The sequence below is a fragment of the Schistocerca gregaria genome, chromosome 2, assembly GCF_023897955.1.
Source record: "Schistocerca gregaria isolate iqSchGreg1 chromosome 2, iqSchGreg1.2, whole genome shotgun sequence".
In the NCBI taxonomy this organism is placed as follows: Eukaryota; Metazoa; Arthropoda; class Insecta; order Orthoptera; family Acrididae; genus Schistocerca; species Schistocerca gregaria.
In genome coordinates, this window is record NC_064921.1 from 961,395,383 (window position 1) to 961,423,202 (window position 27,820).

General features: G+C 40.3%; 1 protein-coding gene across 1 annotated transcript in view; it reads left to right on the forward strand.

The window, feature by feature from the left end:
- Window positions 1-27,820, forward strand: part of LOC126335440 (protein FAN-like) — a 185,014-nt gene that overhangs the window by 66,684 nt on the left and 90,510 nt on the right. The window contains exons 9-13 of the mRNA XM_049998722.1: window positions 21,458-21,612; window positions 21,836-22,014; window positions 22,127-22,258; window positions 24,518-24,694; window positions 26,780-27,080. Of these exons, the coding sequence (XP_049854679.1) occupies window positions 21,458-21,612; window positions 21,836-22,014; window positions 22,127-22,258; window positions 24,518-24,694; window positions 26,780-27,080 (944 nt within the window). The remainder of the gene's footprint in view (window positions 1-21,457; window positions 21,613-21,835; window positions 22,015-22,126; window positions 22,259-24,517; window positions 24,695-26,779; window positions 27,081-27,820) is intronic.

Here is a 27,820-nt window from a genome sequence, read left to right on the forward strand (position 1 = left end):
ATGCAGATAGAATAGCTAAAACTCAGGATAAAATTAAAACCATATGGTCAGTCGTAAAGGAAGTGGCTGGACTGCAGAGTCAGGTCGAGGATATAGAATGAGTGCGTAGTGGGAATGTCCATGTTACTGATAAGTCGCATATATGTACAGTATTTAATAATCACTTTCTGAATATAGCAGGTGAACTAAATAGAAACCTAGTCCCAACAGGGAATAACATAGTGCTCTTAGAAAAAAAGTGTTCCAAGACTGTTACCTGAAATGCTCCTCCATGATACTGACAAGAGGGAGATTGAGTTAATAAGTAAATCACTAAAGACCAAGAACTCTCATGGATACAACGGGGTATCTAGCAGAATACTGAAGTATTGTTCTATGTATGTTAGCCCAGTACTTAGCCTATCTGTAACTTTTCCTTTAGGAGTGGTCAGTTTCCTGACCAATTAAAGTACTCGGTAGTGAAGCCACTTTATAAAAAGGGAGACAGGGATAATGTTGACAGTTTTAGACCTATTTCTATGCCATCGGTGTTTGCTAAAGATATTGAGAAGGTTGTATGTACAAGGTTACTGGAGCATTTAAATTCACATAATTTGCTGTCAAATGTTCAGTTTGGTTTTAGAAATGGTTTAACAACTGAAAATGCTATATTCTCTTTTCTCTGTGAGGTTTTGGACGGATTAAATAAAAGGTTGCGAATGCTAAGTGTTTTCTTTGATTTAACAAAGGATTTTGACTGTGTTGACCACAAAATATTGCTGCAGATGTTGGACCATTATGGAGTAAGGGGAGTAGCTTACAATTGGTTCGCCTCTTACTTTAAGAACAAAAGCAGAATGCGCAATATTGAGAGTGGTAGTGATGTTCAGTCGCAATGGGGCACTGTTAAGTGGGGAATTCCCCAAGGGTTGATGCTGGGGCCACTGCTGTTTCTTATTTATATAAATGATATGCCTTCTAGTATTACAGGTGATTCAAAAATATTTCTGTTTGCTGATGACCCCATCTTGATAGTGAAGGATATTGTGTGTAATATTGAAACAGTATCAAATAATGTAGTTCATGAAATAAGTTCGTGGCTTGTGGAAAATAATTTGATGCTAAATCACAGTAAGACTCAGTTTTTACAGTTTCTAACTCACAATTCAACAAGAACCGATATTTTGATCAGAGAGAATGGGCATATTATAAGTGGATGGAACAGTTCAAGTTCCTAGGCATTCGGATAGATAGTAAACTGTTGTGGAAAGCTCATGTCCAGGATCTTGTTCAGAAACTAAATGCTGCTTTATTTATCATTAGAACAGTATCTGAAATAAGTGACACTTCAACACGAAAAGTAGTCTACTTTGCATATTTTATACGCTTATGTCATATGGTATTATTTTTTGGGGTAATTCTTCTGATTCAAAAAGGGTATTTTTGGCTCAAAAATGGGCTGTTCGAGTTATATGTGGTGTATGTTCGAGAACCTCTTGTCGACCTCTATTCAATAGTCTGGGAATTCAGACATTGCCCTCACAGTATATATTTTCCTTAATGTCGTTTTTTGTTAGCAATATTAGCCTATTCCCAAGAGTTAGCAGCTTTCACTCAGTAAGAGTGATTTCAGGTGTGCCGCAGGGGAGTGTCATAGGACCGTTGCTATTCACAATATACATGAATGACCTGGTGGATGATATCCGAAGTTCACTGAGGCTTTTTGCAGATGATGCTGTGGTGTATCGAGAGGTTGCAACAATGGAAAATTGTACTGAAATGCAGAAGGATCTGCAGCGAATTGACGCATGGTGCACGGAATGGCAATTGAATCTCAATGTAGACAAGTGTAATGTGATGCGAATACATAGAAAGATAGGTCCCTTATCATTTAGCTATAAAATAGCTCGTCAGCAACTGGAAGCAGTTAATTCCATAAATTATCTGGGAGTACGCATTAGGAGTGATTTAAAATGGAATGATCATATAAAGTTGATTGTCGGTAAAGCAGATGCCAGACTGAGATTCATTGGAAGAATCCTAAGGAAATGCAATCCGACAACAAAGGAAGTAGGTTACAGTACGCTTGTTCGCCCAATGCTTGAATACTGCTCAGCAGTGTGGGATCCGCACCAGGTAGGGTTGATAGAAGAGATAGAGAAGATCCAACGGAGAGCAGCGCGCTTCGTTACAGGATCATTTAGTAATTGCGAAAGCGTTACGGAGATGATAGATAAACTCCAGTGGAAGACTCTGCAGGAGAGACGCTCAGTAGCTCGGTACGGACTTTTGTTAAAGTTTTGAGAACATACCTTCACCGAAGAGTCAAGCAGTATATTGCTCCCTCCTACGTATATCTCGCGAAGAGACCATGAGGATAAAATCAGAGAGATTAGAACCCACACAGAAGCATACTGACAGTCCTTCTTTCCACGTACAATACGAGACTGAAATAGAAGGGAGAACCGATAGAGGTACTCAGGGTACCCTTCGCCACACACCGTCAGGTGGCTTGTGGAGTATGGATGTAGATGTAGATGTAGATGTTAATACTAGGCAGAAATCAATTCAAGACATTTCCAGGGGCAGATGTGGACTCTGACCACAATCTATTGGTTATGACCTGTAGATTAAAACTGAAGAAACTGCAAAAAGGTGGAAATTTAAGGAGATGGGACCTGGATAAGCTGAAAGAACCAGAGGTTGTACAGAGTTTCAGGGAGAGCATAAGAGAGCAATTGACAGGAATGGCGGGAAGAAACACAGTAGAAAAAGAATGGGTAGCTTTGAGGGATGAAGTAGTGAAGGCAGCAGAGGATCAAGTAGGTAAAAAGACGAGGGCTAGTAGAAACCATTGGGTAACAGAAGAAATATTGAATTTAATTGATGAAAGGAGAAAATATAAAAATGCAGTAAATGAAGCAGGCAAAAGGGAATACAGACATCTCAAAAATGAGATCGACAGGAAGTGCAAAATGGCTAAGCAGGGATGGCTAGAGGACAAATGTAAGGATGTAGAGGCTTATCTCACTAGGGTTAACATAGATACTGCCTATAGTAAAATTAAAGAGACCTTTGGAGATAAGAGAACTACTTGTATGAACATCAAGAGCTCAGATGGAAACCCAGTTCTAAGCAAAGAAGGGAAGGCAGGAAGGTGGAAGGAGGATATAGAGGGTCTATACATGGGCGATGTACTTGAGGACAATATTATGGAAATGGAAGAGGATGTAGATGAAGATGAAATGGGAGATACGATACTGCTTGTAGAGTTTGACAGAGCACTGAAAGACCTGAGTCGAAACAAGGCCCCCGGAGTAGACAACATTCCATTAGAACTACTGACAGCCTTGGGAGAGCCAGTCCTGACAAAACTCTACCATCTGGTGAGCAAGATGTATGAGACAGGTGAAATACCTTCAGACTTCAAGAAGGATATAATAATTTCAATCCCAAAGAAAGCAGGTGTTGACAGATGTGAAAATTACCGAACTATCGGTTTAATAAGTGACAGCTGCAAATTACTAACGCGAATTCTTGACAGACGAATGGAGAAACTAGTAGAATCCGACCTCGGGGAAGATTAGTTTGGATTCCATAGAAATGTCGGAACACTTGAGGCAATACTGACCCTACGACTTATCTTAGAAGCTAGATTAAGGAAGGGCAAACCTACGTTTCTAGCATTTGTAGACTTAGAGAAAGCTTTTGACAATGTTGATTGGAATACTCTCTTTCAAATTCTGAAGGTGGCAGGGGTAAAATACATGGAGCGAAAGGCTATTTACAATTTGTACAGAAACCATATGGCAGTTATAAGAGTCGAGGGACATGAAAGGGAAGCAGTGTTTGGGAAGGGAGTGAGACAGGGTTGTAGTCTCTCCCCGATGTTATTCAATCTGCATATTGAGCAAGCAGTGAAGGTAACAAAAGAAAAGTTCGGAGTAGGTATGAAAATCCATGGAGAAGAAATAAAAACTTTGAGATTCGCCGATGACATTGTAATTCTGTCAGAGACAGCAAAGGACTTGGAAGAGCAGTTGAACAGAATGGATAGTGTCTTGAAAGGAGGATATAAGATGAACATCAACAAAAGCAAAACGAGGATAATGGAATGTAGTCGAATTAAGTCAGGTGATGTTGAGGGCATTAGATTAGGAAATGAGACACTTAAAGCAGTAATTGAGTTTTGCTATTTGGGGAGCAAAATAACTGATGATGGTCGAAGTAGAGAGGATATAAAATGTAAACTGGCAATGGCAAGGAAAGCGTTTCTGAAGAAGAGAAAATTTTTAACATTGAGTATAGATTTAAGTGTCAGGAAGACATTTCTGAAAGTATTTGTAAAGGAGTGTAGCCATGTATGGAAGTGAAACATGGACGATAAATAGTTTGGACAAGAAGAGAATAGAAGCTTTCGAAATGTGGTGCTACAGAAGAATGCTGAAGATTAGATGGGTAGATCACATAACTAATGAGGAAGTATTGAATATGATTAGGGAGAAGAGAAGTTTGTGGCACAACTTGACCAGAAGAAGGGATCGGTTGGTAGGACATGTTCTGAGGCATCAAGGGATCACCAATTTAGTATTGGAGGGCAGCGTTGAGGTTAAAAATCATTGAGGGAGACCAAGAGATGACTACACTACGCAGATTCAGAAGGATGTAGATTGCAGTGGGTACTGGGAGATGAAGAGGCTTGCACAGGATAGAGTAGCATGGAGAGCTTCATCAAACCAGTCTCAGGACTGAAGACCACAACAACAACATGTTCGAGAACCTCTTGTCGACCTCTGTTCAATAGTCTGGGAATTCTGACATTGCCCTCACAGTAAATATTTTCCTTAATGTCGTTTTTTGTTAGCAATATTAGCCTATTCCCAAGAGTTAGCAGCTTTCACTCAGTTAATACTAGGCAGAAATCAATCTGCATGTGGAATGCACTTCCTTGACTCTTGTGCAGAAAGGAGTTCAGTATTCTGCTGCATCCATTTTCAATAAGCTACCACAAGAACTCAAAAATCTTAACAGTAGCCCATACTCTTTTAAGTCTAAACTTCCTCGTGGCTCACTCCTTCTATTCTGTCGAGGAGCTCCTTGAAGAGCTAAAAAATTAAGCAAATTCCAGTGTTACATTGTTGATTTTCTTTATTTAAACTTACGACTTGTCACCTGAATATTTTTTTTTATATTTCATTTTATCTGTTTCTAATATCGTGTTATAATTTCATGTATTGACTTGTTCCATGACCATGGAGACTTCTCCTTAATTTGGTCCAACGGAACAATAAATAAATAATCTGTAGACAAATATTGAGATTCTTAATAACTGTTAAGACCACAGTGGGTGGGAAGAACAGTCCTGCTGGAGATACATCTGAAACTGAACATTATAGTAGAGTTTGAAGGTACCTCTTCAGTTGTAAGGTTCTTTTTGTTATTCAGTACTTTAATTACTGAATAATAAAATGAATCTTACAACTGAAGCCGTACCTTTAACCTCCACAACAACTGATTTGTTTAATGACAAAAGCAATAGAATTTTTCTAAGGTAGCATCTCTACTGTGTATTGCAATGTTAGTTCATGTTCATTTTAAATGGCAATGAAATCGGAGAAATTCTCTTGATTAACATATTGTGAATAGTTTTATTGTTAACAACATTGCAGCATAAATAATAAGTTTATAGTACCACATTCTCAGTGCAACTTTTCCACTCTTTCAAAATTATAGCAGATTCTCCTCCCTGCTGGTGTCAACAGAATGCAAGGATTGATTAGTGGTTGAATAAATGAACAGCCTAACCTGTGCTCAAATTAAAATAAAAGTATCTTCCTTACAATCATTTCCATGTCTGGTTCAGATTCATTGATAACATCCCCATAATCTGGATTTTTGACATGGACACCTGTAGCTTCTTTTTCTGGTGGAAGGGTTGAAGGGAGAGGGAAAAGAGTGGAGAAAAATGACTGGTGAGGTTTAGGAATTAGGGAGGGTTATGGAGAAGTCACCCAGAACCCCTTATCAGCAGAGACTGCTGAACAGGATGAAAAGATACCTCAGACTTATCCCTTTCCTTTAGTCCTTCCAGAAAGAGCACTGGCTCCAAAAGCTTGCAAATTTCCATAAATTTTATAGCTGTTTTCTCACATCACCACTTGGTGAGCAGATTTTTTAAAAATCTGTTAATATTAAATGTATAACCACTATCATTACCGCCATTTGTTCGCTATTATCCATTTCATATTGACATTTGCTTCCCATACAATGTTGCCGGTACTGTACTGGCACTGAGGAGAGGTAATTACATTAATATCAGCCAGCATGGATTTCAGAAACCCAACTTGCACGTTTCTCAGATGACATTCTGAAAGCCATGGACCAATTCAGCCAGGTGGCTACAGGATTTATTTATTGACTTCCAAACAGCACTTGACTTGGTACCAAACTAATGTTTATTAATGAAACTAAGTTCATATGAGATATCAAATTGAGTATATGATTGAATTTAGGAATTTTTGGTGAGGAGGGGAAAAAGTGTTATGTTAGATGGGGAGTCATCAGTGGATTAAGAAGTAACTTAAGGATGCTCCAGGAAAGTTTGTGGAACTCTTGTTGTTCATGTTGTTTGTTAATGACCTGGAAGTTAATATTAATGTTAATGACCTGGAAGTTAATATTAATAGTAACTTCTTGCAAATGCACTTTACAAAATGCAAAAACTTAATATCCTATGACTGCAATATGAGTGAGTCTCAATTGGAATCAGTCAACCCATATATCATGTAGGTTCAGTCATGGGCAGAACAGGTGGCTGACTTCGGTTCATTTGCTGGGCATTGGGAAAATGCAGTATATCTACGGACACTGGTGTGACCCATCATAGGAGATATTGCTCTTGTGGCTGGAGCCAATACCGAGTAGAACTAATAGGGAATGTTGCACATATACAATGGAGGCAGCACAAATGTTCAAAGATTACATTGACTCATGGACAAATGTCAAGGACATGCTGAAAAACCTTGAAATGGCAGACCATTGATGTCAGCTGCCCCACAGAGGCCTGCTTACGATATTTGGACAACCAGTATTAAGTGATGAATCTAGGAATATATTACAATCCACAAGATATCCCTACCAAAGGGACCATGTAGAAAAGACTAGACTAGTTACAGTATACACATAGGCACTTAAGAGGTCCTTCTTCCCATGCTCCATATTTTAACTAACCACTTGATGAACCACGTGACTCGCCATTGCCAAAGTGTACCTATTCTCATACTAGATTGCTTGGCTGTTCATCATTCTACTTATAATAAATCAGCTTGAACAGATGCGTCCATGTCCATGATTTTCACATCTTTACCTTTCTTTTCCCCAAATCCAAAGCAGTATCTCATCTGAAATGTGCTGTAGCTGATCCACCTTCCAGCACTTTACCTGTTTGAGATGTCAATCTCCGTGGCCCAATCGTCCACTAGCCGTAAAGTTTACTGATCTGTTTTGTGCCTCATAAGTATTATACGTTTTCATCTTCATCAATCTTCTTCCAATGATTAAGAGGTTCTTTAAACAATTAATAATGATTTAATACAACACCATCAAGTGTACTTTTATCTTATTGACACTTGTTGCATTAAACACACAATGATCTACTTTTAGTTAGTAACTTTGATATACTGTGTATAAGACAGTTTAGTAATGCTCACGGTCTATGAGTAGTTTAAAAAAATCCACTGTGGCAACACGTACAAATAACATAGTAACTTCCCTCTTGGATTTGTGGATGCCTGCGGACTGACATATAACTTCAATTAACCAATACTGAATGCAGACTGACTAAAATAGAAACCTTATATCTTGACTGCTCAACCATGGCTGTCTGTGACTTTACGCATGAAGCCTATTTATAGGTGCAGGTAGTAAAGAAATTACAAAACCCACCAGGTTAGCCGAGAGCGCTAATGTGCTGCTTCCTGGACTCGGGTAGGTGTGCCAGCCCCAGATCGAATCCGCCCAGTGGATTAACGATGTGGGCCGGTGTGCCGGTCAGCTTGGATGTGATTTTTAGGCGGTTTTCCACATCCCATTAGGTGAACACCAAGTTGGTCCTCGCATCTCGCCTCAGTTACATGACTCACAGACATTTGAAACACATTCGCACTATTTCATGGTTTACACTAGACACAGACAGCTGGGGTACACTGATTTCGTCCCAGGGGTGGAGGTATGGGGTGACGGTAGGGAGGACATCTGACCACCACTTTAAACTAACCATGCTCAATCCATTGTAACCATGCCAACCCTGCAGAAACTACAGGACAAAGGCGCAAGTGAAAGTAAGTAAGCAAGTACTAAAGAAATTACAAAATGTTAAAGTACAAAGCTGTTAAGTTTGAGATATTCACATAAAAGACAGACAAAAAAAAGAAAGCTAAACAAACACATTAAGTAGTGAAGTAAATTTGTTTAACCGAAAGCTATTTCCTCTGGAATTGGTATTAATGATGGTTATTATTTTATGAAAATAATTGGAGAGAGAAAAAATCTATTCACCAAACAGTGGCAAGAGAAAACACATACTAGGTTAAAGAAATGTGCAAGCTTTCAGAGCCAGTGGCTTCTTGTTCTTCTGGCAGTAGGGTTGAAGGGAAGGAGGATATATAGAAGTAACTTCAGGTGTGCCCCAGGGAAGCGTGTTGGGACCCTTGTTGTTCTTTTTGTATATTAATTACCTTGTAGACAATAATAATAGTAAAACCAGGCTTTTTGCAGTTGATGCAGTTATCTATAATGAAGTACTATCTGAGAGAAGCTGCATAAATATTCAGTCTGATCATCTTAAGAGTTCAATGTGGTACAAATATTGGCAACTCATCCAATTGTTCAGAAGTTTAAAATTGTGCACTTCACGAAATGAAAAAAATGTAGTATCCTATGACTATAATATCAATTAATCACTGCTGGAATTAGCCAACTCATTCCTAGCCACACCATGGGAGGAACGTAGAACTATCGAAAAGAGAGAGCCTTATTTGCCAAGGTATTTAGTCTGCAGCAGAATGGATGGGAACTTCTCTCTGGCTTCAAAGCCTCTGTTTTTTGTCGAAAATGTGGAGAACAAGTTTGGGAAAGTGGCTGCTCTGTCAAAAATGAGAAATGGGGCTGTCATCATTCAGACAGCATCCCCAGCTCAGTCCTGGGTGTTGCTCGCCTGTGGCCAGCTGGGTGACATTCCCATTGCCGCCACCTCTCATAAAAGCCTCAACATGGTCCAGGGGATTTTCCATCATGACCTTCTCTTGCAGCCTGATGATGAGCTCTGCATCAAGTTAGAACAGCAGAGTGTTCACTTCATCTGGCGTGTTTATGGGGGACCTAAATACAATAGGGTTGCTACTGCTGCCTTCATCTTGGCCTTTGAGGGGGACTTATTGCCTAAAGAGGTCAAGTTGATGGTGTACCAATATGACATAAAACCATACATACCTCCCCCTATGTAGTACTTTAAGTGTTAGAAATTTGGGAGTGCATGTCTTCCCACTGCAATTCCAGTGCCACATGTTAAGACTGCAGACGTCCAGTGCCCCTCCACCCAGTTGTTTCAGCTGTGGAAGCACCTCTCCCCCTGCTAGCCAGACTCCAAAAGGAGTGAAAAACTATGGAGTACAAGGCCCTGACCAGCTGACTTTCCAAGAGCTAAATGTAAATTTGAATGGTTGCACCCCATTTGCTTGACATCTGCATATGCTGCAGCTACGTTGACATGTCATCGTCATTTTTGATGGTAGTTCCAACATCTCTGTCTCATTCATTGGGCCCCCTGGACTGCGCGAATATATCTGTCCTCTTGGTGGTTGGGGGCACCTCTTCTTCCATTGCTCCCAAAAAAGTACCTACCTCGAGAGCAAACCCCCCCCCCCCCCCCCCCCACACACACAGACACACCGGGAACATTGGTCCCCTCCCCACAGCGGAAGAGGTCAAGTCTCCTCTGGCTCCTCTCACACAGAAGGGGTCCCTTGGGACTCTGCCTTCCAAGGTCTCCACTAATGCCAAAGTCAACACTCACCAGTGGTTGAAGGAGCCACAAGCTGCTGGATGAAGGGCTTTGCAGTCTTCCTCTGTGCCTGAAGTTACTTCAGAGAAGTCCTCCGAGCAAGCCCAAAAAGAGAAGTGAGAGAGCAAGCAGACAAAGTAGTAGTCTGCTAAGAAACAGGACCCTCCGGTGGCCCCAGCACCTCCACTCTCTACCAGTTCTGTGCCTGAGGGCAAGGTGGAGATTTTAGCTTCCCCTGAGGACCTGGATCTCGTCGACACCTCACCCGTAATTAAAAATGGATAAAAACACACAACCTGTGGCAGCAGGTGATGCTGAGGCATAAACTGCCTCCTTGGTTACTTCATGCCTTCCCCAACTACAGCGAGCATCATTCTCCGGTGGAATTGCGGCAGTTTTTTCTTCCACCTGGCTGAGTTACAGCAACTGTTGAGTGTTATACCTGCTTTTTGTGTTGCCCTTTAGGAAACCTGGTTTCCCACAGTGCAGACCCTTACCCTGTGTGGCTGTCGGGGGTACTACAAAAACCATCCTGACTGTGACAGTGTCAAATGGAGTTTGTATCTATGTCCTTACCTCTGTCTGTAGTGAACCTGTGCCCTTTCAAACACATTTAGAAGCTGTGGCTGTCAGGGTGAGGACAATGCATCTACCTCCTTCCAGATGGTGAAGTGCCACCCCATGTATTGGCTGCCTTAATTTCCCAACTCCGCTCGCCTTTGGCTGCCCTAATTTCCCAACTCTGCTCGCCTGTTCTACTTCTGGGTGATTTTAAAGCCTATAACCCTTTGTGGGGTGGAACCAAGTTTACTGGTCGTGGTAAACATGCCAAGGACCTACTGGCTCAACTCAGCCTTTTACTCCTAAATACGGGTGCCCACACATTTCAGTGTTGCACAAGGCACATACTTGGCCATTGATCTCTCGGTTTGCAGTCCTGGCCTCCTCCTGCCTGTCCACTGGAGAGCTCACTTGTGTGGTAGTGTCCCCTTTCCACTCCCTACCTCAGCATCACTCATCTGAACACTTGCCCATATGGGCTTTTCCCAAGGCTGACTGGGACACTTTCACCTCTACTACCATTGTTGAAGCTCTGTTGCATGGAAACATCGATGAGGTGATCCACACCATCACTACTACCACTGTTGCCGCAGCTGAATCAGCAATACCTTGTCCCTCAATTTGCCCCTGGTGGAAGTCAGTGCCTTAGTGGTCTCTGGAAATCGCTGCAGCTATTAGAGACCATAGGCGGGCCCTCCAATGTCATAAGCTCCACCCGTCCCTGGTGAACCGCTTTGCCTTCAAATGGTTCTATCCCCAGGTCTGCCTACTCATCAAATGAGGGAAGCAGGAGTGTTGAGAACAATGCATCTCCACCAATGGAACACGAATCTCTCTTCCCCGGCTTTAGATCAAGCTTCAACACCTTTACAGCTATCAGACACTTGCAGGTGTACCTCGAATTTCCTCACATGGAGCTGTATCGACTGATCCAGATGTAATCAAAGAGCATCTTGCTGAGCACTATGTTTACACCTCTGTGTCTGAAAATTACTGCCCTGCCTTTTGTCTCCTCAAACAGCTGGTGGAGCGACATCACCTATCTTTTGCTACATGCCACCCTGTGGCATATAATGCTCTCTTCGGTGAGTGGGAATTTCTCTGTGCCCTTGCCGAATGTCCTGTGACAGACCACATCCATTCCCAAATGATTAAACATCTGTCAGTGGATTACCAGTGCCACCTCCTTGTCATCTTCAACCACATATGAAGCGACGGCAAATTCCCATCGCAATGGTGGGAGAGTATCATTGTTCCAGTGCAAAAGCCTGGTAAGAACCTGCTTGAAGTGGATAGCTATTGTCCTATCAGTCTCGCCAATGTTCTGCACAAGCTGCTCGAATGTATGGTGAACTGGTTATTGTGTTGGCTCCTTGAGTCTTGGGGCCTTCTAGCTCCATCTCAGGGCCCTCTATCACCAACAACTTGGTCCACCTGGAGTCTGCCATTTGATCAGCTGTTTCCCACTGACAGCACCTCATTGCCGCCTTTTTTGACTTGACGGAGACCTACATACCACTTGGCGACACCACATCCCCACTACTTTGTACAAATGGGGTCTCCAGGGCCTGCTCCCGATTTTTATGCGGAACTTCTTGTGTCTCTGTCTTCAGCAGCCTACAAGCTCTTGACCAGTGCTTCCCTCACCATCAATTGATAATGACTATCCAGTAGTCTCTCTATGTTCTTGGCAACAATGGACATTCAGTGACCTTCATTTGGACCCCAGGACATGACAGGATCCCGGACAGTGAACTTGCTGACAGGCTGGCCAAACAGGCTGTCAATAAACCAACTCTGCAGATCAGCCTGCCAGAGACTGATGCAGTCATCCATGTGAACCACTCACAGGGACTCTGATGTCCTTTGCCAGCTCCACATCGGCCAGGCACGTCTTAATGGCTGATGTTGTTTTACATTTTATTTGTGACAGGGAATTTTGTCACACAGTCTAAGGGTGGCCGTCTGGCCTTCTCTCCCAGGCCTCCAACCTCCCTCTATTTTAACTCTTCCTCATTCTCTCTTTGCTGTTTGTTTGTCTTGGTGTTTGTCTCATCCCTATCTGTGTTCCTCTACCCTTGTCTTTCAGGTTTGAGATTTTAGTGTGTTGCAAGGAGGCTGGCTCATCCTTTTTTATTTTTATGATCAGCCAGCCCAGGCCACTTGCTTTCATTTAATACCTTCCACTACTTTTTCCTTTTAGTGTACATTTTCCCCTTTCCGTTAGCTGCTGTCCATTTGTTTTTCAGTGTGATTGAAAGTTGGTTTTATGCCTTTTAATTTCCATGACTCCTGGTGGGACTGTTTTTAATGTGAGACCTGTTTGGATGAGGAAAAAGGGATTGATGTCCCCATAGTATGGTCTCTGCACTCCCCCAAACCAGCCAACCTGTGTGTAACGCTTTGTAGGGATATGAAATGGAATGACCACGTAGGTTCCGTTGCAGGTAAAGCAGGTGGCAGAATTCAGTTTATTGGTATAACACTGGGGAAGTGCAATCAGTCTACTAAAGAGATTGCATACAAATCACTTGTGCAATGCATCCTAGAACGTGCTCAAGTGTGTGGGACCTGTACCAGATAGGCCTAACAGAGATATTGAACATATACAGAGAAGGGCAGCACGAATGGGCAGAGGTGTGTTTACTCCATGGGAGTATGTCACAGATACACTGAAGGAACTGAAATGGCAGTGTGTCAAAGACAGACACAAACTATCCTGAGAAACTCTATTAATAAAGTTTCAGAAATGAGCTTTAAGTTATTACTCTAGGGATATACCACAACTCCCGATGTTTCGCTCACACAGGGATCATGAAGGTAAGAGTAGAATAATTACTCCATGCGCAGAGACATGGAAACAATCATTCTTCCCAAGCTCCACACATGAATGGAACAGGAAGAAACCCCGATAACTGGTACAAATATATGCAATAGTCCTTTTACAGAAACTGCCTCTGCAAAATCAAAGTGGTATATGGCCAGTATGGCTCTTTTGAAATTTGATTAATCAATATGATTTTTAAGTTTGATGTAGTTCAAAGTCCAAGATGTGTATTGGTTACAATACATTTACTCATAAGTATATGCAATTTGAATTTTGTTGTATTTTCGCTTGTTTACTTGGGTTTCATTTATATTAGTACTAAGTGGATTGCTGGTCAGGAAGCTGACGTGAATGTTGCTGCCACTAGCCTCTAAGTTACGTGTTTGGTGTAGAGGTGTGTATGTTAAATGTCGCTTTCTGTAACATGCAATAACTTTAGTCATATATGACTTATTGATTATGTTCCTGTCTTCTATTTCATCTAGATTTGCATTACATTACTTTAAATTCCACTTCATGCGACTCGTGGCATTGACAGTGTTTTTGTTGTAATAGTTTATGTATTGTCAACATACAGATTGCTGTCACTTGTTAACAGTTTACATATGATGGAAAAATTACAATTACTTATGCTTTAATTATGAGCATGGTGTGTGGCCTCCTCACTGGTCAGTTAATAATGTGGCTTGACTTTGACACGATTTGAATGACTGGAAATTTTCTAATTGCTGGCTTGTAATGGCTTTTGGTTTTAATGTCATCAAAAGGCCTATGTGTTTAGTAGTAGCAATGCATTTATTCATAACTATATAATTAATATTTCAATTATTTCTTCATGATCACTTATGTTTAACACACAAGAATACTTTTTGAGCAGTGTGCTACTCTTTAAGCTTTTCTGATTTTTTCATATATATATATCTCTGCTTGTGTCTGTGTATGTATGGATGGATATATGTGTGTGTGTGTGTGTGTGCGTGCGTGCGTGCGGGCGTGCGTGCGCGCGCGCGTATATACCTATCCTTTTTTCCCCCTAAGGTAAGTCACAATAAATAAAACACACACACACGGAATTTCTAGCTTTCGCAACTGACGGTTGCTTCTTCAGGAAAGAGGGAAGGATAGGGGAAGACGAAAGGATGTGGATTTTAAGGGAGAGGGTAAGGAGTCATTCCAATCCCGGGAGCGGAAAGACTTACCTTAGGGGGAAAAAAGGACAGGTGTACACTCGCACACACATACATGTCCATCCGCACATACACAGACACAAGCAGACATTTGTAAAGGCAAAGAATTGGGGCAGAGATTTCAGTCGAGGCGGAAGTACAGAGGCAAAGAAGTTGTTGAAAGACAGGTGAGGTATGAGCAGCGGCAACTTGAAATTAGCGGAGGTTGAGGCCTGGCGGATATCGAGAAGAGAGGATATACTGAAGGGCGAGTTCCCATCTCCGGAGTTCGGATAGGTTGGTGTTGGTGGGAAGTATCCAGATAACCCGGACGGTGTAACACTGTGCCAAGATGTGCTGGCCATGCACCAAGGCATGTTTAGCCACAGGGTGATCCTCATTACCAACAAACACTGTCTGCCTGTGTCCATTCATGCGAATGGACAGTTTGTTGCTGGTCATTCCCACATAGAAAGCGTCACAGTGCAGGCAGGTCAGTTGGTAAATCACGTAGGTGCTTTCACACGTGGCTCTCCCTTTGATCGTGTACACCTTCCGAGTTACAGGACTGGAGTAGGTGGTGGTGGGAGGGTGCATAGGACAGGTTTTACACCGGGGGCAGTTGCAAGGGTAGGAGCCAGAGGGTAGGGAAGGTGGTTTGGGGATTTCATAGGGATGAACCAAGAGGTTACGAAGGTTAGGTGGATGGCAGAAAGACACTCTTGGTGGAGTGGGGAGGATTTCATGAAGGATGGATCTCATTTCGGGGCAGTATTTTAGGAAGTTGTATCCCTGCTGGAGAGCCACATTCAGAGTCTGATCCAGTCCCGGGAAGTATCCTATTTTTAATATATTTTTCCCATGTGGAAGTTTCTTTGCAGTACACAATATATGACGCATTCGCATATGAATGTTTGCATCATGAACAGATTCCTTGTGAACAGCTTTCACAGCGTATGCCCCTCATCTGTGTACTAAGCATTTTATCCTTTGACATGACACATAGGTCATGTTCCTTCTTTTTACTTGTTTGTGAGGTATTGTTTCCTTCCATTCATCACCTTTTACAGTTATTTTGTCTTGTAGTAAGTTTTTTCAGGGTTGTGCAGATAATGTGTGTCAGACTGTCCAATAAAAATCATGAATAGTATTTAAAGAAGTTTTAATAGATAGTATAATTGTACAATGTATTGAGTGGAAATTTGTGATGGTATATTTTAGATTTGTGTCAATGGATATATCTGTTCTTTCTGTCAAATGTTCAGTGTAAATTCCCTTGTAGAGTCTTGCCATTGTTTGTCATTCTGTTTTACTCTGTTTCCACGTAACTTGATTGATAATGCTATCTTTAATTTTTTATGCATACAGGCCTGCAGATGACGCACTGAAGCGTTGAAACTGGTAGCGACAAAATAAAATCTGTAGATGTTTATATTTGTTACGAAAGAGGTATATGGCTGACTCAACAACAACAAATTACACCACATAGGACAAACATTAGAGAACCAATTGTCTGTCCTATGTGGTATGATTTTCTGTTATTAAGTCAGCTGTATACCACTTTAATTACTGCAAGGCTATTGCCAGTATTTGTCACACAGCACTGTTGGTTTGAAAATGGACACAGGTGTCCTAAATTAGCCACTGTCTAGAAATAAAAAAATTAGATACCTCTCAAAGCAACTTATGATGAAGCTACAAACATTTATTTCAATTTTCAGTTTCCATGATCGGTGACCGCCCTGTTCCAGGTTATTGCTCAGGGTTTGTCACACGTCACGTGAATCCAGAATGCTACCTAATGTACATGTAACAGAATGTGAGCCTGTCTAGTCAGAGAAGGCGTTATTGCAATGGTATAACGGAGTCCCACCACCAGTACACAGCGCATTAGCTATCAGCTCGGTATTCCACAAACTTAAGTGTGGCATACATGACATTCCGAGGGCTTGTACTCATTCCACGTGCAGCCTGTGCAACATCTGCATCCAGGTGACGCAGTAAGCAGACGATAATTTTGTGAATGGTTGGCTGTACACAGATGTTGTGCAGTACACTTCATTTCAGTATGAGGCTACAATTGCACACAGTGGTATCATTAACACCCACTATACTCATACATGGACAATGGAGATCCCACATGAGACTAGGGATCAAAATTCCAAGTTAGATTCTCAGTGAACATCTGCTGTGGTATGATTGATGATCTGGTGATGGGGGCTTTATTGCTGCCAAATCACATGAGTGCTGCAGTGTACTCACATTTCCTGAGAGAAGACCTACCTGCTCTTTTCGAATATGTGACATTAGAACAATGACAGCAAACATACCTGCAACATGACAGATCACCAATTTACTGTACCACTGTACCAGACAAGTATGCCAGTATCTGAATAACACATTTCCTTAATGGTGGATTTTCCATGGTGGACCCATTAACTGGCCTGCCAGATCACCCAACCTAACTCCATCAGACTGCTGTTGATGGGGCTGTATAAAAGGGGATATGAACGCTACAAAGGTGGATATATATGGAAAATTTGTCACTCACATCACCGCTGCTGTTGCCGGTATTAAAGACCATTGAGATGGTGTTTGATGTGCAACACAACACCCCCTCCAATGTATTTACAAGTGTATTGAGATGGGTGGGGGATCTTTCAGCACCTCATTTAGGATGATCAAGCCATCTGTCCCACCATTATTCTGTCCACCATAGTGCCTACACAGCATTTCGCTAAATAATATTCACACTCGTCTTCATCGTCATTCATGGATGTGTGTAGTCTTCAATTCACCCCAGTTCTGTAATTATCAAAAATTGAACATATGTACATGGATTTTTTTCTGTTTATTTTCACGTGTAGAATCAGCTCACAAATTACATGACATTCCTCTTGAATCACCCTGTATAAATAACCATACCATTACCACTAGCAATCTAAAAACTGTACTGTTGGTAATAAAGTTTAGTGAAACAGTGTTTATGTAAAAGTTTGGAGATATCACATATTTGAGGTTCATATTTCACATATGGAACACAAAACTGAAAAAAATGTATTTAATAAGTGAAATTATAGTAAGTGGAGCTATTCCATCTTGCTATATTTCAATGTGCATGCTGCAGCTTCACTGGCTGCATGTTTCGAACCCATCATTCCTGCCAGAGAGTTGTTGCCTGTCCTGCCCTGTTGTTTCCATCAGGCAACATCAGTTGTTGCAATATTCACTTATAATCAAATATTAATTTCCGATACATGCTATTCTAGACCCTGAAAATTATCATACAGTTAAATTTCATTCAAGAGGCTCATAAATACTAACTACTTGAATCCAAAATAAAATTGTGTAATTGCCGATAATATGGTTAAAACTGTAACATATAATGGGTTAAAGCTGGTTGTAGTTGAGGAATATAAAATAGCTATTCAGTTTTTGGTCTACCTGCGCACATATCGTACAAAAATATGCGGTAATATTTGATGACCTTTTGTCTGTGGAAGAGGGCATGTGATAATGCTTATGTGTGCCGTTTCCTCAACCAGTTCCATGAATGAATATCTGTATGTGTGTGAGGTGTGTGGCCTTTCTTCTTGGAATTATTTATTAGTTATTGAACAGGCAACCTCCTTCAAGATGGTTAAGTGAACATTCTCTCTAAAAGCACTATTTCAGGGGAGACAGTCTTTTTCATTTTTAAGAGTGATATAGTACCCTAGTAAAGAGTCCTGCAGAATTTTACATAATTTGTTCCCCATTAAGCCTTTCCACAACACAGCGATTGGAACTCGAATAAGGTTTCTGAATCTAATTTGTTATGAGAAACTGCCTTGGATACTACATTAAAAGAATGGGAAAGCACGTGCTCATAAGGCACTGTGTAGTGCTGTAGTTGCAGATTGTAAGGAACAAGTAAAGTAGATATTCTTGTTCCAATGTTGTAAACATATTGTGCAATCTCAACTCAATTTTGGATAAAAATTTTGACTGCTTGGTGCTTCACAGCTTTCATATATTCGTTAAAACATATCTTCTGTACTCCATGATGTGCACCAGAATTATTTTATTTGTCAAAACTGGTTTTCCGGTTTATAACCCATCAAAAGTGTCATATTTATACACTTCTATAGCAATGAAATGCTTGCCATTTAATGCAGCAGGACCTGAAATATCTCTTATAACAGAGCACCCAGTTTGTCATGTATGTTCCTGCTGTCAAATTTTAGGCAGTGACAATTCTTAATAATGTTTGACATAACTTTCATACAGAGTTCCATATTTACTCTACATGACAGTTAACGTCAAACATTAATGAGCATTGTCACTGCCTAAAATTGGCTAGCAGTAACATACATGATGAACTGGGTGCTATGTTACAGTATATATTTCATATTCTGTTGTATTAACTGACAAGCATGTCATTACCACAGAAGTGCGTAATATGCCACTGATGAGGGGTTATAAAACCAAAAACCGGTTTTGGCAAATAAATATTTCTAATGAAGCTTGTGGTGTATAGATGGTGTCTTTTAATCAATTGCCAGTATTCATTGTGATTAGTAAGGTGTGCTTTGTAGTCAGTTAGGAGATCAGTCTAGGCATAATTTCCTCTAGAATCCAATTTATACCCAGCCTCTATGCCAATGTCAGTGAATCCCTTTACACAAAACTGCATTTGTTATCCAAGGTTAAAGTAATTTATCACTCAGGTTATTTAGTGAGAAACCAGAATTATTCCAAATTTACTGCAGGTTGAACTCATGGTTATATAATATTGAAATAACCATTGCAGCTAAGACGCAGTGTGCATGAACAATTCTAAATGAATGATCTATTTTGTCTGCTGTATGTGTTTCTCTGATTGTGTCCCCATCATTCCAAATTAATTTACTGTGGAGTGTACAAAATGATAGACCATCTTGAGGATTCTGAAGCAGTGTAGGTTCATTATGCAATGAAAACCAATTCTGCACTGGTTCCAAGCTGTACAATGCTCTCCTAGCAGAGGAATAAATCCAGGGCATCCTTTCTTGCCTACAGGGCAAGGAAATGAAATAATAATTAGTAATTATGAAAGAATGGAAATGTGTCACTCTTTACTCATTCTCCACTCATGCTTTATCTAACTCTTCTACTCTTCCTTCTACCTGCCTTTCCACTTTCTCACACTTACCTGCACCACTCGCCCTTCCTTTCCACTTTCTCACACATTTCCACCCTCCTCACTCCCTCTGTCCACTTTCTTATACTTTTTCACCCTCTTCGCCATGTCTTTTCACTTTCTCACACGTCGATACGCCCCCAACCCCAATCTCCATCCTCTTCCACTTCCTCTCATTTCTCCACCCTCTCATCCTCCCTTTCCACTTCTCACTGTGTCATGTTAATCACATTGTAGTCTCTTATTCCTCCATCACCACTCATACTCCCTTTTCAGTATCCCCTGTATCTTACCTCTCACTCTCCTTTCACATTACTCCTTGTACATGATGCCTTCTCTCTTGTTTTTGAACCCTCTACATCTTTCATCACTCAACCTTTTGATTTTCCTTGTACCTCATTTATTACTGTCTCTTCCCATTATGTGTTGAACATCAGTTATCAGTCACTCTTCTAATTTTTTTCTCAACTGCACCTCTCACTCTCCCTGACCATCATTCCTAGTAACTCACCTCTCACTCAACCATTCTCAGTATTTCTTATATCTTACCAATACACTTTTCTACAGTTTCTCATACCTCACCTCTCACTCTACCTTCCTCATATTGTTCAAACATTTTCCCCAACTCTACCTTTCTCCCATTTTTCAAACATCACTCTTGTTCTCTGGTCTTATTATTCTTCACCCATGGTACCCTCTTCTTCCTACATATTGTTTTTCTCACATTGCATTCCTCTCAGCTGTCCCATTGCTTATCACATGTTGCAACCCACTCTCAGCTCCAACTGTCACAAGTATTTGACTCCAGTATCTATTCCCACAGTGCTACCTGACTCCATTCTCACTGTTCTTTACACCTCGCTGACCATTCCCTGTTCCTGCCTTGCCTTACAGCTCGTTACTCCGTCTCCAATCCCACTGTATCCTGCCATCATGCCAAGTCCCCATTTCTACATCTCACAACTTAACCTCCATTTCAAATTCCCTACATTACACTCTTACTTTTATCACCATTGCTTGCACATCAGTCTTCGTTCTTTTGTTTCATTATTCATGAAAACTCTCTCCTATTTCACATTCCCATTGTTCTTTATGCTTCATCCTTCTGTTATTTATCTCTATTCTTCATTCTTAACCCCTCTTTTGTCTTCAGCTGTTTCTTGTATTACACTCCCTCTCTCCTTGCTTCATTTTATGCTTCACTTTTGTTTTTTCCAGACCTGAGCAATTTGTCTCATTCTTCCTACCATTTGTCCTCACACCTCTGATCTTTTTCTCCCTGCCATATATTCCTTCTATCCTGTGGCTTACTCTTCTTTTACTCACCATACACTCTGTGTCCTTCACCTTCATATTCTCTCTCTTCTGTAAACTATCAATTCTTCCATCTTTGTCTTACCTTTGCATTACCTTCCCTCCCAGTTTAGCTGCTACCATTTTGCTGGGTGGTGTAGTATCCAGTTGTCTCAGACATTGTGTTGCCGTCTTGGCTTCTGTTATTTCCAGGTTCATTCACTACTCATCTTGTCCTCTTGTATCTTAATTTTTCATCCATTTCTCTGGAGATTCCTATTCTTTCTCCGTACTCGTGTAGTTAATATTCTTGTGTGTTGCATCAACTTTCTGATTACTTTATATGGACATCTGAATAATTTTACAATCTGATGTTTTTTTTTTCTTTTGTTTTTCTTTTTTTTTTCTAGGAGCGGTACGAAGAAATGTCACCACCAAAATTTTTGTATGGATCTCATTATTCTGCTCCTGGATTTGTCCTGTTTTATTTAGTGAGAAAATTTCCACATTACATGTTGTGCTTGCAGAATGGTCGATTTGATCATCCTGACAGAATGTTCAACAGGTATGTTGTATATATAATGCTGCAGGAGTATCTTTATACAAGTGTGTGTGTGTGTGTGTGTGTGTGTGTGTGTGTGTGTGTGTGTGTGTGTGCGCGCGCGCGCACTGCAGTGTGCAATGAGAGGCGGAGAGTGAGTGTGGTGATTGTTTTATATGGGAAAATGCGAGATGGTTTATTATTATTAGTAGTACTTGAAATGAATATTATGTGTTTCTATTTTCAGTGTACCTGATGTTTGGAAGAATGTCATGACAAATATGTCAGATTTCAAGGAATTAATCCCAGCATTTTATGACACAGAGCAAGGAGGTGATTTTCTTGTGAATGGTTTTGGAATTAACTTCGGATATCGTCATGATGGTCAAAAAGTTGGTGATGTTCATCTTCCACCATGGGCAAATGGTAGATCCAGAGTTAAAGCTACTGAATGATTCATTTACTGAGATAATAATCTTGATAATTTTCACCTATGCTCTGGGCTGTAATACATCAATTAATAGGATCTGCTCTTTAGGTCCACAACACTTTGTAAAGAAGATGAGAGAAGCTCTGGAGTCAGAATATGTGTCAAGAAACTTACACCATTGGATTGATTTGATATTTGGCTGCAGACAGACTGGCATAGAAGCAGAAAAAGCAAATAACTGTGAGTCATTTGTAGACTTATTATCTGTACACTTATACATTTAATGGTCATAGCATTATGACCACTTCACCAAACTGTAAACTCGACTTCATATAGTCATGTAATGTTTGTAACATCTCATGTGTGGCTTAATAGCAAATAGCACCAGTGCTATCCAATTAATGGGCAGTGGACGTTTGAACAAAATGCAGAATGGTGAGTATTTATTGATGTTTGATAAAGGATAATTTCGAGAGTTTAGGTGGCTGGTACCACAGTCTCACAGGTAATTGCGCTTATTGGTAAGGTAAACAATGCATCATTAGCACAGCTGCCAAAGTCAGCTAAAGATTACCACCTACAATGCATTGATAAATGAAGCAAGTGCAGGGTTCAGTAATTGGTATACCCCAACATACATCACAATGTGAAGCATGGTTACATACAACTATGGTATCCATAAAGGAATGAACAAATTGTTTTTGTTTCCACGAGTTGTGTGCATCCAACAGTACTGCACTTTGTCTGAATGCCAATTGACATCTTAAAAGACAGAAACACACGCAACAAATTCAAGCATACTATGCAGGAGTAATAGGAAGATCACACCATAGAGATCCATGTACTATCAGAAATTGTGTCTTTGAAACAAATCTGGTGGTTAGGAATAAAATATGTCACCAGTCCAATGGTCTGTCAGCTATCACAGCTTTCAAACAGCTTGTTTTAAATTTCTGATGAACTGTTTTTAGTTAGTGATGTCTTGTATAAAATTTAGAATGAGAGAAGGCACTTTTGTCTCTGTGGAGAGTCTGTTATAAGGAGATGGTAAGCTTCCGCCTTCCTCTGACCTTTGAACTGATTTCTCCAGCTAGTTATAGGGGATCTACAGCTTAATGTGAAGTTGGAACCATAATTCACCTTTACACTTTTAACATTAATATATTGCTGCCAAGAGTGAAAGAAATTGTAAGTTACAGAAAAAAATCCTAGGACTGACTGGGAATCAGCCCTGGACCTCTACATGTGGCATCAAGACAGGCAGCAAATAACTTTGAATTTTTATGTTTTAATTCAGCTTTAATTAGTATTCTAGAAATGTGTTTGTAGATATTTGTGTGACAAGACAGTTTCTCAGCAGGCTGCATGCTTTTACTGGGGTTTGATCAAGACCACCAGTTAACACATGTATTTCCACTGGTTTTGGATTTCCAATCAGATGACTGTACTATTTTGAAGACAATACTTTTCTGTCAATATTACTCATAATTATTTATAATTGTAACATTCTGATTGTTGTATTTTAGGTGTATTACAGTAATGGCACTGTGCTTCCAACTACAGATAAAAATCTTATCATAATTTAGCCAATGGACGTACATGATTTTAATGTGTACAACGGGTATTCAGAAAATAAGCTCTGATTGGCTGCAGAATGGAAACCATGGTGAAAATCAAAAATATCTTATTTGCAATAGATAGCTACAACTTCCAGCTACTTATGTACACAGTCACTGCACCGACTTAGACACTTTACATAGCATTGTACCAACTTTCCAAAACCCTTGTCATAGAAGGCAGTTACCACTTGTTTCCTGCCGATTTCTCTGTGCCCATTGTTTGCGCCAAAATGTTGTTGTTGTAGCCAGTGGTTCATGTGAGCAGAGATGAAACTCGGAGGGAGTCAATTAAAGGTAGTATTGTGGGTGATCAAACACTTTCCATTGAAAATGCTGCAGGAGCATCTTCATTGCCTATCCAAAATGCAGCTAAGAATTGTCTTTAAGAAGGAAATGCATGACAGTTATGTGGGCTGCATAGCTTCAGCAGAAATTTCTCACTAGGCCCATATCTGGTGGGAGACACTGTTTTCTTGGCATCTTTACATGATCACTGTGCATTCAGAATTGAAAAGTGTGATGTGATGTGATGGGATTGATGGGCATATTAGAAACACTGCCTGACACATCTGTGCAAAGCTTCATGGGATTTTCACATTGGTTTCCATTTTGTGACTGATCAGAACTTATTTTCCGAATAGCCCTCATATTACAATAAATGACATTGTAGCATGGATTGAGAACAGTCAACCACTCAGAGAGAGATGAAACATGGATGTTGCATAGGCACATAAAGGTATCTGATATCAAATAACCACTGGCTATTGATCCTTTCTACTTTTTCTTCCTTTTAGGTGCAGTTGCTTGTTCTCATTTCCTGAATAGTTTAAATATGTACAAAACGAAACAGCTGCACAGTTAATATGTCTGTTATTTGCAGTGTTTTACTATCTGTGCTATGAAGGCGCTGTTGATTTGGATTCCATCAAAGACATAAATCAGAGACATGCATTAGAAGTACAAATAATGGAATTTGGTCAGATTCCTAAGCAAGTTTTTTCCCTGCCACATCCACAACGAATTACTGGTATTCCACCGACCATCAAAGGGAACAGAGGTATTTTTCTAATTTAAACATTATTTTTCTGCATTTTATTGATGAGATATCATCTTGATTGAAGAATGTGGATGCAAACAACAAATACAGTAAGAAAACATAGTTGTGATAAATTTATTTATGCTAGAACATAACAAACAGACATATTAAACAATCAGAGTTACTTATATGACTATATCATGGAAAGTATAGATTACTACTCACCGTATAGTGGAGATGTTTAGTAACAGACAGGCACAATAAAAAAACTGCTAAACAAGTAAACTTGCAGCCAAAAGGCCTTCTGAATTGGACAGCATACACACACATTTGTGTAAATGCAACTCACAGGTGACCATCGTCTCTGGCTGCCAAGACCAGACTGCGAGCAACAGCGCATGATAGAAGAAGCAATCTTGGTGATGGGGATGAGGAGGCGGCTTGGGAGTGGATGGGGAGGGATAATAGGGTAGGAGTGAAGGATGTTAAAGTGGTGCTTGTGGGAGCATACAGGGACAAGGTGAGGAGAGGGTAGGGCAGCTAGGTACAGTCAGGAGGTTAGATGAATGGTGGGGAGTGGAAAAGCAGAAAAGCAAAAAGATTGTGGGTGCATTGGTGGAATAGAAGGCTGTGTAGTGGGAACAGCATTACAAGCCTTCTATTCCAACAATGCACCCACAGTGTTTTTACTTCTCTCCTTTTCTGCTCCCCCCCCCCCCCCCCCCCCAATCCTCCATCCCTCCATCTAACCTCTCAACTGCATCTAGCTGTCCTACCCTCTCCCCAACTCATCACTGTATGCTCCCACAAGCAGCACTTTACTGTCCCTCAACCCAATCCTGCTATTCCTCCCTCTCCCCTCTCCAGCCTCCTCCTTGCCCCACTGTCCAGATTGCTTCTCTCATTATGCACTGTTGCTTGCTGTGTGGCCTTGGCAGCCAGAGAGACTGTGTGTGTGTGTGTGTGTGTGTGTGTGTGTGTGTGTGTGTGTGTGTTTTGTCTAATTTAGAAGGAGGCCTTTTGGACAAGAGTTTTTGTGTTTAGCAGTCTTTTTGTTGTGCCTGTCTGTGGCTCAACATCTCTACTATATGGTGAGCAGCAATCCATCATTTTCATAGTATTGTCATTATTCCATCAGAGATACTTATGATACAGTATGTAAACAAAGATTCTCCATTGGATCATAATATGGGATTGTTATTCCTTCGTTTAGCACCAAACAGAATACTCTAACTTAACATTAAAGAAACAAGACTGCTCACATTTTTGTGCTGTACTAGTGTGGAATTGTTTTCATCATCGAACAGCATTCTTTTGCTATGCCAAGTTTTATCAAAGTTGATTAACTAGATGTGAGTGGATGACCAGATTACAACAGGTATTTCCAGCTCTCTTCCAGAAGAGAGAAACAGCTGAGGCCTCGCACAGCCTTACACCAGATGACGTACAGAAATTATTTGAACTGATGAATGTGGGCTCAAATGACTCACATTGTATAGTAAAATGCTCATCCACTTCCACTGAGTTGATCAGTTTTGATGAAGGATAACATCAAATAAAATCCGTTGCCAGTCGTGGGCCTTCAACCACTTTCCGCAGGTCTCATGACAGTAGTTCACAAACAGCTGCTAATTACAGTTGAGGCAGATTTTATTCAGCATTAATCTTTTGAAAGAAGAGTTAACCGAGTTCAGCCACATCCCTTATAGATAAAATTCACTTAATTTTAATTAAACTTGTGACATGGTAAGAATACAATTCCAAGTCTAAAAACATTTACACATTAACATGCAAAAAGCAGTATCTTACTAATGGTCTTGTGTCTCTTGTCTTCAGAAGGTCAGACGCATGCATGCAGTTAATAATACAAAGAAAAGCATCTCTCCCATTGGTGCAATAGAACAATTTTCTGTGGCATGACTGGTACTCTTATATCTGAAGATGACTAATTGTGTGTTTTTGGAAATAAATGATCATTGTTATTTTTATATCATTTTTATATTTTTATGAATATTTTCTGTTTTCACATCAAAGTTAAAAAATTTATTTTTCAGAATAAATTATAATTTTGTGATTATTTAAAAAACTTTGTTTCTTTTGTAACAGAGCATAACAGTTGTCAGCAAGACAGAGTTAACAGCACTGCAGAATGCCCAATTTGGGGGAATATGGATAGGTTGAGTATAGCAAGCACATTCCAATCACACAAAGAAGCAGTAAGTGCTGTGGCAATAGCCGAGTCCAAGGAATTTATTGTATCTGTGGGGCAAGATTCACTATTAAAAATGTACACCGTGGCTGAGAAACGACAAGTCAGGAGTGTTGCATTATCAGAAATGGCATTGTCTTCCTGTGTCATTCTCCCAGATGACAAAACACTCCTTGTTGGCTCATGGGATAATAATGTGTATGTATTACATAAAATATTTTCAATTGTGATACAAATTACTGTATTAAAACCATGCAATTACTTTAGAAAGTTGTAATCATATATTTTATTAGTCTTAATTATCATTTTCTGTGAAGTCAAGAGTGGAATTTTTTTATAGGTTTAAATATGTGCTGACTGTAGGTGTAAGTATGTATATGTTTACTACTGTGTGTCAGCTGTACTGTCTGTTTTATGCATTTTAATACAGCAGCTGATCTATGAGCTCAAAATTTGGAGCCTTGTTTGTGTGTCTGCATATTCTTCTGTACTACTTAGTGCTAGATTGTTTTGTGGTTAATGTTATCTCTCTGTTGAAGAGATGGTCGATATTCATAAAGAGAAAAAGACTCTTATCTTGCATAAAAAGGTGATTATGCAGAATTATGAAGTTGAAATATCACATTGTGAGAACTGAGAATTTGTCTGAAGGACATATAAAAACTGTTACATATTCTCTTGAATTATATCTCTTTAGTAAAGCTTCATTGCTTCTTGTATGACACACACAAGATCTATTCAAGAACCATATACTGAGGAGCCAAAGTATTATGAGCACAGACCACTGCAAAATTGAATGGCGCCTGGTGGCATTGTGAGCATATGACATGGTAAGTCAGTTATATAAGTGAGGAGAAATGAATGGAGAACCATTCTACCAGTGATACAGGCAGCAAATGGGGCAATCCACTGGCATAAGTGACCTTGACAAAGCGCAT